Genomic DNA, 15,942 nt, shown 5'->3' on the forward strand with positions numbered 1-15,942 from the left:
CAAAATAAAATTTTCTTTTAGTGAATCTCTTTATTATACACTTCTCTATCATCTCTCCTCCATTCTCCCCCTTCCTTTTACATTTTTTTTTTCCTTTTCCTAATTTTCACAATCATGTTCCCACTAAGAATTGTTTTCCTTAAAAATAATTTTCAATGAAAAATGTTTTCCATCAAAAGAAATGGAATTTTTCATTTGATTTTCTTTGAAACTTTTTCAATGAGAACATTTTACATCAAACCAAACAATAAGGGCCTTGTTTGGTAATTAGGTGGTAGCTGATTGATATAACTGATTATATTAGCTGGTTTGACTAGTTGGTTATATTAGCTGGTTTGACTAGCTGGTAGAGCTGTCAAAAGCTGACCCGACCCAAAATAACGACCCTAACCCGACCTATTAATCGACCCGTCTGAACCCGAAAAAAATGGTGACCCGAACCCGACCTAACCCGACCTGAAACCAACCCTAGACCAGAGTTGACCCGAGTATGTAAGACCCGAACCCGAACATTAACCGACCTAGAGACGACCCAACCCGAAAGTAACCCGTAAATTATTGACATAAACTAAAATTGACCCAAACCTGTGTTAACCCGTCAAAACCCGAATTCAACCCGACCTGTTACAAACCCGACTCGAATTTCAACCCGACTTGTTACAAACCCGACCCGAATCAACCTGACTTGTTATGACCCGGCCCAAATTCAACCTAACTTGTTATTGAATCAATATGTATAGGTCGTTATCTCATGTTGGTATCGGAACGGAAATTGAATCCTAACTCTATTCCTTCAATATTTCACTTTGAATTTTAAGAGGTTAGTTTCACAACATATTTCTGGGGACGAATTTCAGGGACGAAACATGTTTTTTGCAAATTATTGACTTAAACCGAACCCGACTCGAATCCGAGAATGACCCGACTTAGAAATGAACCGAGTTGATTATAACCCGCAAATTATTGACTTGAACCGAACCCGACTTGAATTCGAGAATGACCCGACCTGATTATAACCCGTAAATAATTGACTTGAACCGAACCCCACTCGAACCCGAGAACGACCCTAACTCGTTTAAACCCGTAAAGACCCGAATTTAACCCGACCCAAACTCGATAAGATGTATGACCCGACGTGACCCGACTCAAGCATGACCTAACCCAAACCCGACCCACATATGTTATGACATTAACCTGTATTGACCCGACCCGAGATGATCCAACTCACACTAACCCGACTCAAACCCGACCCGTTTACCCGAATTGATATGTAACACCCCGGCCTCAAATAAATTAGGGAGGGGCCTATTGTCATGAAATACGCATCGAGGGCCAACAACTGTCCCCACAAACCAACACAACTCCTTCCGGCGCATTTTGTCTTCACTCATGCGCACCCCGAGAAAACTTCCTAGGAGGTCACCCATCCCAAGACTACTCCCAGCCAAGCACGCTTAACTATGGAGTATTCTTAGCATATGAGCTCCCTAAAAATAAGATGCATTTTGTTGATATGAGTAGTATATCAAACTCCTTTAAAGCAATCATGAGGGGTATTACATATACCCCCACTTGAGAACGACAACGCCCCCGTTGCGCCTAGAAGCCTGAAGACTCCAGTATTACGCCTAATGGCAACTGGGTAGCCCAAGTGTTACATCCAGTCTGGCTACGGCCACATGGCCCTAGAATTCTCCCCCGCTAGACGACTGGCATAGGATTAATTATCCATGGTCAGCACGCGGTCGCAAGGTTGCTCTGATACCATTTGTAAGTTTGTAACACCCCGACCCCAAACAAATTAGGGAGGGTCCTATTGTCATGAAATGCGCATTGAGGGCCAACAACTGTCCCCACAAACCAACACAAGTCCTTCCGGCGCATTTTGTCCTCACTCATGCGCACCCCGAGAAAACTTCCTAGGAGGTCACCCATCCCAAGACTACTCCCAGCCAAGCACGCTTAACTATGGAGTATTCTTAGCATATGAGCTCCCTAAAAGGAAGATGCATCTTGTTGGTATGAGTAGTATATCAAACGCCCTTAAAGCAATCATGAGGGGTATTACAGATAACTCTACTAGCTGGTTGTATAAAAGTGTTTGGTAAATAGTTGTTAAAGGTTAGTTGTTTTAGTGTTTTTAACAGCCAAAAAGCTCATTGTTTAATAAGCAAATTTTAAAAAGCTCTTGTAATGAGCTTTTTCTAAAACAACTTTTTGAGCCCAACAAACCTCTTTTAATAAGCTATTTACCATACATCCAAATTAACTTTTTAAAATTGGTCAAATATCTAATTGGACAACGTAAGTTAAAAGCTCTTTACCAAATAAGCTCCGGGAAATCACTATAATATATAATCGGGGTTGGAATGAACACCAGTCCAGACCGGACGACCTGAATCCTTTTGTTACTAATAACAATAACAATAACAATAATAAAATACTCAACAACAATTCAAAATACAAAATAAAAAGGAAAAATGGAAACTAATAATCCCATCTTTGGGTTTTCTGCTCAAATCAATCCCACTTTTTCGAAATCTGGAAACAATCCCACCTTTGACCCACATCTGCTCAAAACAAGCCTTCTTACCCATAACCTGTTTAACCGGTTATTTTTTTAATTTTTCCTTTAAGCTTTCCTCTCTAACCTCTTTAATGGCAGCTCCACCATTATCTCCACCCCCTCCATAACTAACACCACCACATACACCACCACCTAATCCAAACTCGCTAGAAGAACCCCCATCCAACTCCGTCTGGTCCAGCAACCCCCTACCCAACCCCAAATCCTCAGAACTCCCATCCAAAAATCCGACCCCCATCTCACTCGCCTAACCTCCACCACGTACTCGCAAGTCCCAACCATACCCCAGGCCACCAAATCGGAATATCCCATCCAACCCACGCAAAACGCTAACCCTTTCACCCAGCATCCTATGAAACACCACGCAACTTGAACTCCCACCCTCACAATCTCACATCCCACCTCTAACCCAAAACGAACCTTATTAAGACATTTAAATGTGGAAGATCGAGAAAGCTTACTTGCCACTTTAATGGAGACTAACACATAGTACACTTAAGTGGATTTAATTTTCTCCGGTAAGAGATGGTGGTTAGGCCCGGCGGTGGCTGGTTCGGCGAAGGGACAAGGGCTGTGGCAGGGGAGGGAAGGGGAAAGAGGTTTTTTTTTTTTTTAAAAAAAAATTTCTTTATTTGTTTTTTAAATTAATAAAAAAAACCAATTCGACGGTGACATGTGGCAAGTCACCTTCTGAAACAGGTTACCAATTTCACAAACCGGTAAAAGGCTTGTTTTGAGCAGATGGGGGTTAAAGGTGGGATTGTTTCCAGATTTCGAAAAGGTGGGATTGTTTTGAGCGAAAATGGCAAAGGTGAGATTATTAGTTTTCATTTTTCCAAATAAAATCCCATTTTTTCATCCTTCCTTCTTCAATTATTATTGCATTATGACTTATGCAATATACTATACTACAACGACTTTGATAACCATTTTCTATATAAAAACATTGTTGATATCTCAAAAGTATATTTCTACTATATGAACTTTTTTATTAAAAAAATATATAATTTTAAGTAATAGATAAATAAAAATACTAAAGGTCATATTTATAATAAGTTTGCTAGAATACAAGTCAAAATGTAAGGCGGGAATTAATTGGAGAAAATTTGGGATTTAAATACCAAATATTTTCATATTATTGCTTCTGTGAAAAAATCTAAAGGAAAAATATTTTGTTTAAAGGATAAGGAAGGAAATTGGATCATGGAAGAATCGGTTTTAAATGATTTAGCAACAAATCATTTTAAAACCCTTTTTAATTCCACCCTTGACATATCTTTTATTCAACCTTCCTTTTCACTTCTCAAACAATATCCTCCCCTCAAGCTTCTCTTCTTGCTTCTATTCCTACTTTGGATGAGGTTAAAGATTGCCTTATGAGTATGCAGCCTATGAATTGTCCTGGTCCCGATGGAATCCAACCACGATTTTATCAATTTTATTGGGATGATATTGGTGCTATTTTACATCAATTTTGTGTTCAATGTTTTGAGTCGTGTTGCATCCTGTCTCAAATCAACCATTTTTATATCTCCCTTATCCCAAAAAAAGCTCAACCTGATTTTATCTCTGATTTTAGACCTATTGGTCTTTGTAACTCAATCTACAAATTAGTCACAAAGATCATTTCTTCTAGAATTAGGCCTATCCTTCCTTTGATCATTAACCCTTTGCAATCTAGTTTCATCAAAGGTCGTGGTATTGAGGACAATGTCATTGTTATAAAAGAAATTGCTCACCTTTTCAAAAAAGCAAAGAAAGGAAAAAATTTCATGTCCTTGAAATTAGACCTTGCCAAAGCATATGATAGCCTTGAGTGGAGTTTTATTGAGAGCACCCTTCGTGGTTTTGACTTCCCTGATAGTATTATTAAGCTCATCATGTCCTGTATTACTACTCCTAGCATCTCAGCTCTTTGGAACGGTCAAGTGACTTCTCCTTTTTCTCCCTCTCGGGGAATTAGGCAAGGAGATCCTCTTTCTTCGTACATATTTGTCTTGTGTCTAGAAAGGTTTTTTTTTATCATGATAGAAGAGAGTGTTAATCATCATATTTGGAAACCTTTAAAAGTTTCAAAAAAAACATTTCTATCTCTCATCTCTTTTATGCCGATGATGTGTTTCTCTTTGGTCATGCTTCTTCCACTAATTTGCATTCCCTTATGAGTCATGAATGATTTTGGGAAATTATCAGGTTTACATGTTAACCTTGCTAAATCCTCCTTAATCTTCCCTCCTTCTATGGCCTTTCAAGTTAGGCAGAATATCTCTTCCTCTTTCAATATAAAAATTTCTTCTGATTTTGGTAGATATTTTGGAGTGAAAATTAGTCCTAATAAGCTCAAAATCTCCCATTATTATGACCTCCTTCATAAATCTTTTGATAAAATTCAAGGATGGCAAGCCAAACTCATTAATATAGCTGGAAGAAACACCCTCATAAAATCTGTTTTGAACTCCTACCCAGTCTATGCTATGCAAACTACTCTTCTTCCGATTGCTATCCTAAATTCTTTGGAAAAAAATTGTAGGAAGTTTTTGTGGAATAAGGTGGATAGGTCTAGATATATGCCTCGTACAAGCTGGAGCATTGTTACTAAACCTATGGCCATTGGGGGCTTAGGTATTAGAAGGTTAAAGGAGTGGAACTTGGCTTTTATGGCAAAACTGGGTTGGACTTTACTCACTGATAATTCCAAGCTATGGGTTAGGATTTTTAATGATAAATATCTTCATAAAAGTGCTATTTTTGATTGTGATCCTAAATCCTATCATTCCCCTATTTGGAGAGACATTCTAAAGGGTAGACACCTTTTAGCTTCGGGTTTAATCATTGGAATAGGAAATGGAAAATCCACTTCTCTTTGGTTTAATTTCATCACTGGGTTGGTCCGAAACCCTTATATCTTCTTCTTGATCAAGATGTTCCTCCTTCCAAAGCCCACTTTTCGTGTGTGATATAATTAGGAATAACTCTTGGTATTTGGATAACATTAAACACCTTCTCCCTGATTGAACTGTCAAGCTAATCTTACAAATTCCCTTGTCTTTCAATCCAAATTTAGAGGATTTTATAAGGTGGACTCCCTCCAAGGATGGCAACTTCTCGATCAAATCAGCCTACCATTTACAATGTTCCCTTTCTATCAATCTCAATAATGATCTTGGTCCCTTTTCGAGTAGTATTTGGAAGAAAATTTGGAAGATTCAAACTCCACATAAATATGATATGCTTCTATGGCATTGTGCTCATAAAATTCTTCCAATTGCTAGCAAACTTTCTTCTTTCATTCCCTTTATTTCTCCTTCATGCAGTAGGTGTGGCTTATATGATGAAACCCACTTACACCTATTTAGGGACTGCTTCTCCTCTTCGATCTTATGGAACTTTATTTTCCAAAGAATTCCAATTCCAAAAAACTTTGATTTTCACACCTTTAAAAATTCAAAATGGGATAAGTGGATTGAGTTCAATTTAACTCAACCTGAAAACTGGAAATTGATATTTTGCTCTTGTCTTTGGCATATCTGGAGGGATAGGAATACAGAGATTTTCGAGCAGAAAATGTTCCACTATATGCATACTTTCACTAAGTTTTTTGTGGACTATCAAATGAACACTCATTTGCTGCAGGGGAAAGGCAATTCTAAAGCAGAAAATTCTGTTTCTTCTCACTGGATTCCCCCTAGAGATGGTTATTTGAAGTTGAATACAGACGGAGCTTGGAAGCATTCTGAAAATGCTGCTGCGGGTGGTGTTATCAGACGCCCTAATGGCACTTGGTTTTTTGGATTTTCTAGCAAATATAATGCAGTGACTCCTCTTGTTGCTGAACTTCTTGCAATGAGGGAAGGATTATATCTTGCGGCTGACTTCCAAATCAAGAAGATTGAAATTGAAACAGATGCTGAATATTTGAAGAAGCTTTTCAAGTCGGTGGATCATGTTCCTCACCATGAACTTTATGCCGTTATCAATGATGTGAATGGCCTTCTTCGTAGCAATGGCAACATTCTGATTAGGCATGTTCCAAGAGAAAACAATGTACTGGCTCATAGTTTGGCTGCATACGGAATGGAGATGAGTATTGGGCATAAGGATCATTTTGTTGTTCCTCCATTTGCTAAACCCATCTACGATGCTGATCTTGGCCTGGTGCTTCTTCCTCTTCAGGAAGAAGTGTTCTTCCTATTTTCTCGCTTTTTATTTTTTTTTTTTATTTTTTTTATCAACACTTTGGATCTTCACTGCTTCCTTAATTAGTTTCTGCTCTATCTCTAGGTTGTATTATATCCTCTGTTTTAGCTCTTTTATTTTCGGATGTATTAGTATGTTTCAGCTGGTTCCTATTATTACCAATATTTTCATTAGTTTTGGTAATTTTAGATTTTCTTGCTCTTTTGTTGTAATGAAACTTTATAGCCTTATAGGCTAATATAATATATATATATATATATATCTTCGTTTTAAGTTTAAAAAACAAAATGTAAGATTAATTAAAAAAAATAGAGGAAGTATTATATCTACTATTTTCATTAAAATATATCATACTATCTTCCATGGCATGTGTAGTATGCCTTTTATTATAATTTTATTTGATAACTAAGAAATAATATTAAACCTTATCCTAAAACCAGGAATATAGTTAAACAAGCTAAATTGAGACTAAGAAAATGGCTTGATTAAAAGCCATACATGATACATTTAATTGTCCCAATTTGGATCGGCAAGGGTGGAGCAATGTCAAACTTTAAAAATCTTATTATAAATAATTAATTTAATTTAATTTTTATTAACTACATAACATGAGGAAGACAATTTGTGTAAATTTACACGAATATACCAATATAGAATCATATATACTTTGTATGTACATACACAACACATGACGTATATGAAAGACACAATTTTTTTTCTTACCAAGCAAAGTTTTGTAGAGTTGGTGGAGAACTCATATTGTGACTTTGAGGTCACAAGTTCGAGCCCCACCAACTATAAAATGTTTGGGAATAGGGGAATTCCCTTACCTCCCCCCTCTACTCTCAAGCGTTGACCTGCGGAGATGGGCAGGGAAAACCTATGAAAGGTGTGTCGGTTCAGTAGGGTCTTTCATTTTACCTTAAAAATATAGATTTTTTTTTAATTGTTTTTCCTTTTTCAAATGAATTTGGGTAAAATTTATCTAAGTTTAACTTAAGGGGTTTTGGTTGAGCATTTTTTGCTATGGATCTTCAATTGTATCTATCTCCATTCCAACCCTTACAATTTCTATCTCCATTCTAACCCCTATGATTTCATACCTACCTCCACCCCTATGATTCTTAATCCATTCCACCCTAGATACAAACCCTAACTAGATATAAATCTATTCCAATATCACACCTAACAAATATGGTAAAGTATGGGGTTCCCAATCCATATCACCATCGTATGAGTTCCCAATTCATTCCATTCCAATTTATTAAACCAAATGAACCCTTACTGTACCTTTTAGTTATGTTGAACTTGAAAACAGTTCTATGGATCGAACCTGATGGCTAGATCATGGACCAAACTTTTTACCATTTACTTTGTAAAGAAATGTAAAAAGATGCCCAATGAATCACCATATGAAATGACTAGTCTAATTGATCTTGATCAGTTATCCCACAGATAAATTCATTTGTCTCCATCTCCATCCAACCTATCTTTATATTACTGTACTCGCATATGTTTTTCCACATACTAATAAAACAATCTATCTATTCGCTTAGTACAAATAATCTTAATTAATTAAAATTTGCTGACTAGATAATCTTCATCTATGATTCGAGATGCCTAAACAAAGCAAATCAACAATCTTTAATTTATTGCTTCTCATTTCTATTGCTCTTACAATATTTGCACTAAAAATGAAGGAACACCCTTTTACAAGTGACGTGCCATTGCATGCCACATGGCATAATCTAGATATCATTCCAAAGTGCCGGCGCTCTAATGGCATTCTCCTCCTCTTCTCTCCTCTTGTTTGATTTCCAAACTTATACCCCCACAAATGGGACCCACTTTTTTAGAAAATGTTGGCCAAGTCAAGTCAAGAACACAAGCTTTGACTCTCCCCTAAAAATATTTTCTTTTCCCTTCTCATTATAATCATTTATTTTTTCCTCCTCAAAATTCCCAAAATACCCTTTTCCACGGTCAAACTTTTCCTTCCCTCACCTTCTTAGAAAGACCTCCTCAAAGACCTTCATTTTCAAGCCATCTTCACCACAATCCCACTTCACAAAATTTTCCAAACAATCCCCTCTTTATTTACTCCATATATCCTCCTCTTCAAACTTTCATTCCCATTTACACTCAAATCTTTCATTACAAATGTCTTCCTCGGTTGCAAGCTTAGAACCCTCTTTATCCTTCAACAATAGTAGCTTCTCCTTTACTAACCTCATGAACTCCTCCTCCTCCTTCACTGATTTCTTCGCCAATACGACGAATGATGATCATTTGTTGGAGAGTGATTACAACATTATTTCAAAGGAGAAGAATACTAATTTCACTAATAGTGATCATAATAATAGTAATAGTAGTAGTAGTAATTGGTCAGGATTTGATCAGTTGATTGAAGTTCCTAAGTTCAAGTCTATGGCTCCTTCTTCTCTTACTGTCGCCGACCCTACTCCTCTTGCTTCGTCTTCCTCGTTTTTGAACACTCCTAATGCTTTCAGCCCTTCCATCTTCTTAGATTCGCCTCTGCTCAATGTAAGTTTTTTTTCTCATCTCTTTTCTTTGACTTTATTTTCAATGACTCGCACTATTATCTATAAGGTTGCGTACATCTGAACCTCATACAGCTCCCCGATCCTGCCTCAGGCAGTCGGGGTTATTTATATTATGGTTATTAACTAAGGTGTGTTATTTTATATGTGCAGAGTTTCCCATCTCCAACTGTAGGAGCCTTTGGTGGTGAGAGTTTCAATTGGACTCAACTTGGTGCTAACAAAGATGAAGGAAGAAGTAACAATAATTTCACTTTCCATTCTTCAAACAATTCAATTGTAAGTCCTTTTTTCTTATTTTTTTCTTCTTGTTTGATGATTAATTAGTTGTGTTCTTGAGTAAATCTCATCCAAAACCATAAAAAATATTAATATATATACATATTAATATTGTAATTAATATAATAAATAATACAAGTATGCACAATTATTTCAATCCTAGAAAAAATCCACCGCATGAGTTGGTTGAATAGATATATAATTAATTGAGAGCCGTACATTATATAATTTAATGCCCACCAAAAAGACTTTGCATAGGATTGCAAAGTCTAAGTCAATGCATAAAATGACAAGAAATTTATATGTATTTAATTTAATTTTGATATATAGCCGCCACTACTTCTAGAAGCCTATTTAGTTATATACATAAATAAAATGAAATTGTGGAAAGATAATTACTTTAATTATTATTTTCTATTTGTATGTTCTCACCTAATAATATCTAAAATTTAATGAAGCTCTGACATTTTTGTCTGACATTAAACATGTGCAGGAAGGGTGGAATTTGGATGAACCCAAGAAGCAAAATGAGATGATTAACAAAGATCAGATTAACTCGAAACCCGAGTTTAATACTAATATTAATAATAATAATCAAATTATGAACACAACACAGTCAGATGGTACTAATATTCAGAGAGGTTACAATGCTGCACCAGTTCAGATGAATAGAGCTCAGAAAAGAGCTGAAGATGGATATTGTTGGAGGAAATATGGACAGAAGCAAGTGAAGGGGAGCGAAAATCCTCGGAGTTATTACAAATGCTCACACCCAACTTGTCCTACAAAGAAGAAAGTCGAACGATCTCCTGAAGGTTATGTGACGGAAATTGTTTACAAGGGGAGTCACAACCATCCTAAGCCTCAGCCTGGTAGAAGATCATCTGTGCAGAATAACAGTAACAGTGGGTTTGATGCTTCAGAGGGTTCTAATGCAGCACTTATTCAGGCACAGACTGATAATTATTCGGCTTTTACACCTGAGACATCCTCGGTGTCTGTGGATGAAGACGATGAGTTTGATCAGACTTCTGCAATGAGTAAATCAGCTAGAGATGATGATCATGAACCTGAATCCAAAAGATGGTAAGAGATCTTTCATTTCTAGTTCCTGTTTTCGTCTATCTGCTGTATTGAAGTGTGTAATTTGTTCTGATCAGTTTATGATACTTTTTATCACAGGAAAGGAGAGAATGAAGGGGAGGTGATGTCAGGGTATGGTAACAGAACAGTTAAAGAACCAAGAGTAATTGTTCAGACTACCAGTGAGATTGATATTCTCGACGATGGTTATAGATGGAGAAAATACGGGCAAAAAGTAGTGAAGGGCAACCCCAATCCTAGGTGAGCACACAGTTTGAGTTAAACAATTCATGAGCTAGTTTTCCTCTTAGCAAAGTTCGATCTGATTATGCGTATATAGGCAGTTCTAATGTTTGAATCTGAATGATTTTACAGGAGCTATTACAAATGCACCAGCTCAGGTTGCCCTGTGAGAAAACACATAGAGAGGGCATCCCATGATACAAGGGCCGTGATCACAACTTATGAGGGGAAGCACAACCACGATGTTCCAGCAGCTCGTGGTAGTGCCAGCTATAACAATGCCCCAATGCCTGTCAGGCCATCAGCCATAGCCAGCCAACCTAACCAGATAATCGGCCTAAGGCCTCTTAACAACAACATATCAAGTGCCTCAAGACCAGAAGCTCACCAGACACCTTTCTCTTTACAAATGCTGCAAAACACTGGCAGCTTTGGGTTCTCAGGGTTTGGAAATAATTCAGAAGCCAAGGAAGAGCCAATCGACATGTTTTTTGAATCTCTTCTTCGTTGAAAATCAGGAATGAACTTCCTAATCAAATATAGGGTTTAACAATTAGGTTTAGAATCATGTATTTCTTTGTTGTAAAAAAATTATACTACAAGCCTTTTAGACTCTATCTAAGTCTTAGCTTCCACAGAATAATCATAGTTAGGTAATTTATTTATTTGTTGAAAGGCCCTTAAGCTTTAAAGCTTCCCAGGCCATCAAAATATTTAGGCATGTAATATTTCCACCAAGTTGAATATCAAAGCTTCAGCATTTACACTTCTGAATCAACAGCAGGAAAAGTCCTTACTCTAATTTTCAGAACAGGATAAATTTCAGTCAATAGAGGAAAAAAAGCTAAGAAAAGGGGGAAAATAGAGCTATAATGTCATCATTATATTAAAAATAACCTTGGTTTTCTGACCCTTGGATCGGGAACTAAAGAAACATAATGTTTGGTTACTTCCAATCAGACAAAACAATGAGAATTAAGGCAAACTGTATCCAGAACAACAAAGCGAAATGTTGTTTTCTATATCGACTTTAAACACAATAACAGCTGTTAGCAGAGAAAAGATTAGGAGTGAATTTCTATACTCAAATATTCATTAAAATATACATTTAAGAAAAAGAAAGAAAAGAAAACGAAGAATTACATACAATAAGTTGCAGGCAATATGTGATCTGAAGGGTTCCAATCAGATAGCCTAAGGCCAACTCTAATCATGTATATAAACAATATGTAAAGACTATACTGTATGAAAAAATCAAGTTCAAGGATGTTTAGATTATAAATATATTTATAAGAGGAAATTTTCATATAAATGACTGAGTAGAGAGCTTATAGCCAGCAATGACGGATGAACATGCCAATGAAATGAAAGCAAGGAGAGACATGCTTATGGCTGCTGCGCATGAATCTGTAAAAATGTTATCACCTCCTTCCCGCATTCTGTTTGTCATAGGTATGGCCGAAGAAGCTGATGACAGTAACAAATATGCCAATATCTGCAATAAACATGTGCTTCAGACTTCAGTTTAGTACCACAGAATCAATAGACAACACATTTCTCTGTTGATAAATATCTATATGGACTTTTTCTTGATTAAATTAATAAGCAATACTTCAAGGAAAAGCTTAATTAACTAATCTAAGTAGACTTGACCAATAAAAGTGCATGAACGACGACTAGCAGGTCAAATTGGGTCACTAATCACAACCAATACTTAAAGCATTACATGCTCTGAAAGCTAGAATACCAAGTAAAAGATGTAATAGTATATTGCACCTATTAAACAACAGATGATGATCATGTCACACTAAAGCAGACAGGCATGAAAATTTCAACTCTCATCCACCAAAGGGCCTTAACCCATAACAAAAGTTCAACATGTTTGCAAAATTAAGAAATCAAACAAAAGAAGACTCGGTCTACCACTTTTAAAGCTACCAACATAATCGTTGCTTGCATCACATATGCTTTCATATTCGCGACTATTATATAAGTTTAGTTCAACATAGCATTATATAAGTATGAAAGCTAAACTATCCCCTCTTCCATATCAGCAAATAAGTTGATTAATCTAATAAAAAATAGTGAAAATTGCAAATTAAAAAAATAAATGATTGGAGTTATATGAACTAATGCTGTCACAGTGCCACATACATTTTAAACAATTGCAACTTTGAACAAAATGGACATTATTAAATTTGCTTAATCAATGTAACCCATGACATCAAATACAAGGGAAGCACTCTTAAGTTGCTTAAGCGTAAATTCTATTATAGACCATAGTGTACCTAAAGCTACTGAATACGACTATATGAGTAATTGACACTACCCCCTCGTATTCCATTTGTCACCCGTTTTATTAGACAAATATACCCTTGACCACCAAGTGTTACTCAATATACTATGGATTAAAGACAACAAAGAATAAACATGAGATAAAGTATTTTCTAGAATTATCCTTTCTACACTCATCCAAGAAACAGAACACTTTAAAAGTACAACGAAAAATCGAAGATTCAGAAATTCAGAAACTTTCTGGAATAATGTCAAAATTAGAATAAATAAATAAATAATAATACCCAAAAAAAAAAAAAAAAAAAAAAAAACCCACCTGATCTCCAACAAAATCAATCATAGCTGCAGTTTTGGGATCAACAAATTGCTTCCCTCTAGATAATTCATTTACATGTCTAAAGCATTGTAATCCTGTATATAGTGTCGATAATATTGCAATTGCCAACAAATACCTACATTTTCAATCACCAAAAACAAATAAAATAAATCCCAATTTAATACTCAAATTATCCAATTCAACAAATAAAATACATCAACAATAGCACCAATTGACGCGTGATTTTGTCATAAATTCCGAAACTAATACCTGAATTCTTCGTAATTGCCAAAGTCTTGTCCACCCCCGTGATTGTTACTAGCCATAATAATAAAGGAAAGTAAAGAAAAAACCAAAGCCAAAGCTCTTAAAGTTAATGACCCTTTTCTAATTAAATCTTCTCTTTTCCATCGCCGGAGGATTGATCCAATACCGTGCTCTGTTTCGCCGGATGCCGTCGCCGCCACGGGTGATCCCCTCTCCATGTCATTTCCCGGCGAAGCCTTTCTTTCCAATTCTAAACCCACTGAATTTGACATGTTTTGATCAATTTAATTGTATTAAAATTGAGCTAAGTTTATTGAAATATGAGAAATTTGAGATTCTTGGTATTTTTTTTTTTTTTTTTTTTTGGGTGAAGTGGAAGAAAAGGAAATGCAAAAAGAGGTGAGATGAAGAATTGAAAAAGAAAAAACAGAGTGGATTTGTTGTGATTGTATTAAGTGAGTGATTTTATTTTATTTTTATTTTTTTTATTTTTTGGGGGGATAATATGCCAGCTTGGAAAAAGAAGGAGCTTTTTGTTTTATTTTATTTAATTTTGTGTAACTAACTTGTAACAGGGTGGCACTTAAAAACCCAAAAAAGAAAAATACAAGTATAGAAAAAGGGTGATAAATGAGAGTTTATTTGCCCTTTTTAGGGTATAATAATTAAGTTGAATGAAAGAAAGGAGATAATCCAAATAGTTGCATAATTGATAATTGGAGGATGAGGGTGAGGCCGTGAGGGTGAGGGTGAGGGTGAGGGGTCTAGTTCATTAAAATTATACGTAGTAATAACGAAATATTATCAGACCACCTATCCTTTTAAGGTTTTTTTTTTTTTTTTTTTTTTTTGACAGCTGGGAAACAATAAGGTTATTGTTGTTGTTGTTGTTGTTGTTGTTGTTTGTATGTGTATAAAGGGTGATATGTGGGATACAAATTTTATTTGCGCTTTTATATTAAACTTTAGTCCCTGGATAATTTTAAATTTATGACGGAATTAATTTATTTTAAGGTATATTTTATAATTTCATTTTATAAAAGTTAATATTATTAATCTATCTTGTCAAAAAAAATATTATTAATCTAATATAATATAACTTTATAAGTGACAACAACAATCGGGAGGGGACTGGAACCTAACTACCCAAAATTGATCCCGAATCCGAATCAGCCCTAAGGGTGAACCGAGTGGAGCACCAAAAAAAATATATATTATAAGTGTTTTTCTAAAAGTAAATTTATGTTAGAAAAATGATAACTTTTATGGTAAATAAGGTAACTTTAACATGCTTTACAATAACTTAATGCAAGTCTTCCTTAAATAAGATGATTTTTATAGCGGTCGTCTGAAATACAACTACCATACATTAACCTAAGTGTCGCAATATCATTGAATGATATTATCCATGTCATCAATATTTTTGACTTATTTTTTAAGCCAAATTATTTTCAAATCTCTGAAATTCATATTATTTATGTCAAAGATTAATTATTCTATTTTCTGAAATTCATTTTATTTATTTCAAAAATTAATTATTCTATTTATGAAATTCATTTATTAATTTCATGATTGATTCCAGAAATTAAAATATAATTAAAAATAAGTTTTTCATTGTACGTTCTTCATCCACAATCAAATTTCTTTTTTCAAAATTTTGTAAATTTTTTTTATCAATTCATTCAATGATTCAATTGTTGTTTTCAATTAATATGTTTCGTTCACAATTCATTCATTAGGGATTTGTTCTTCAAATTGAACAATGAATTTTTAATCCTTTGTTAAAAAAAGAATGAGGCGAATAGATATTTGAAAATATCGTTGTGGACGATGTGTCATTTATTTAGGCTCAATTAATGGTGTTTTTCGACTAATCAATCAAAGAAGAGAACCTTTTGTGATAGAGTATAAAACATACTCCTAAGCTTCAACCAAACGCGGATCATAAGCTTATAGTTGAGGCCCAAAAATATGTTTTATACTCTATCATTTTGATTCCTTATTAGAATACATGGTGTTTAGGGTATTTTTACCCTAGACACGTGGACCAGTGAGAGGTCGCCACGTGTCGAGCTCAGGATGGCCCATGTGGCTCAACATCCTCTTGACACGTG

At 35.3% G+C, this 15,942-nt stretch overlaps 2 protein-coding genes across 2 annotated transcripts; one reads left to right on the forward strand and one right to left on the reverse strand.

The window, feature by feature from the left end:
- Window positions 1–8,742: 8,742 nt before the first annotated feature.
- Window positions 8,743–11,724, forward strand: LOC145623711 (putative WRKY transcription factor 26). The gene is made up of 5 exons (XM_081676567.1): window positions 8,743–9,328; window positions 9,499–9,624; window positions 10,118–10,710; window positions 10,807–10,968; window positions 11,083–11,724. Exons 1-5 carry the CDS (start codon window positions 8,945–8,947, stop codon window positions 11,459–11,461), a joined length of 1,644 nt encoding a protein of 547 aa, XP_081532693.1. The 5' UTR covers window positions 8,743–8,944; the 3' UTR covers window positions 11,462–11,724.
- Window positions 11,725–12,014: 290 nt separating this feature from the next.
- LOC145623712 (CASP-like protein 4B1) lies at window positions 12,015–14,251 on the reverse strand. Its single transcript, XM_081676568.1, has 3 exons — window positions 13,832–14,251; window positions 13,562–13,697; window positions 12,015–12,445 (listed from the first exon to the last, which is right to left on the reverse strand). The coding sequence occupies exons 1-3, from the start codon at window positions 14,098–14,100 to the stop codon at window positions 12,254–12,256; spliced, it is 597 nt and encodes a 198-aa protein (XP_081532694.1). The 5' UTR covers window positions 14,101–14,251; the 3' UTR covers window positions 12,015–12,253.
- Between the last annotated feature and the right edge of the window lie 1,691 nt (window positions 14,252–15,942).

Source organism: Chenopodium album, chromosome 3 (genome assembly GCF_948465745.1).
Source record: "Chenopodium album chromosome 3, dcCheAlbu1.1, whole genome shotgun sequence".
In the NCBI taxonomy this organism is placed as follows: domain Eukaryota; kingdom Viridiplantae; phylum Streptophyta; class Magnoliopsida; order Caryophyllales; family Amaranthaceae; genus Chenopodium; species Chenopodium album.

Excerpts from the sequence above, each read along its gene's own strand:
- LOC145623711 (XM_081676567.1), top strand. The coding sequence starts at position 8,945 with ATGTCTTCCTCGGTTGCAAGCTTAGAACCCTCTTTATCCTTCAACAAT. Across the intron at positions 9,625-10,117 it reads ATTCTTCAAACAATTCAATT|GAAGGGTGGAATTTGGATGA; the intron begins GTAAGTCCTTTT and ends AAACATGTGCAG. Across the intron at positions 10,969-11,082 it reads AAGGGCAACCCCAATCCTAG|GAGCTATTACAAATGCACCA; the intron begins GTGAGCACACAG and ends ATGATTTTACAG.
- LOC145623712 (XM_081676568.1), bottom strand. The coding sequence starts at position 14,100 with ATGTCAAATTCAGTGGGTTTAGAATTGGAAAGAAAGGCTTCGCCGGGA. Across the intron at positions 13,698-13,831 it reads GGCAATTACGAAGAATTCAG|GTATTTGTTGGCAATTGCAA; the intron begins GTATTAGTTTCG and ends TTGAAAATGTAG. Across the intron at positions 12,446-13,561 it reads TTGATTTTGTTGGAGATCAG|ATATTGGCATATTTGTTACT; the intron begins GTGGGTTTTTTT and ends TGTTTATTGCAG.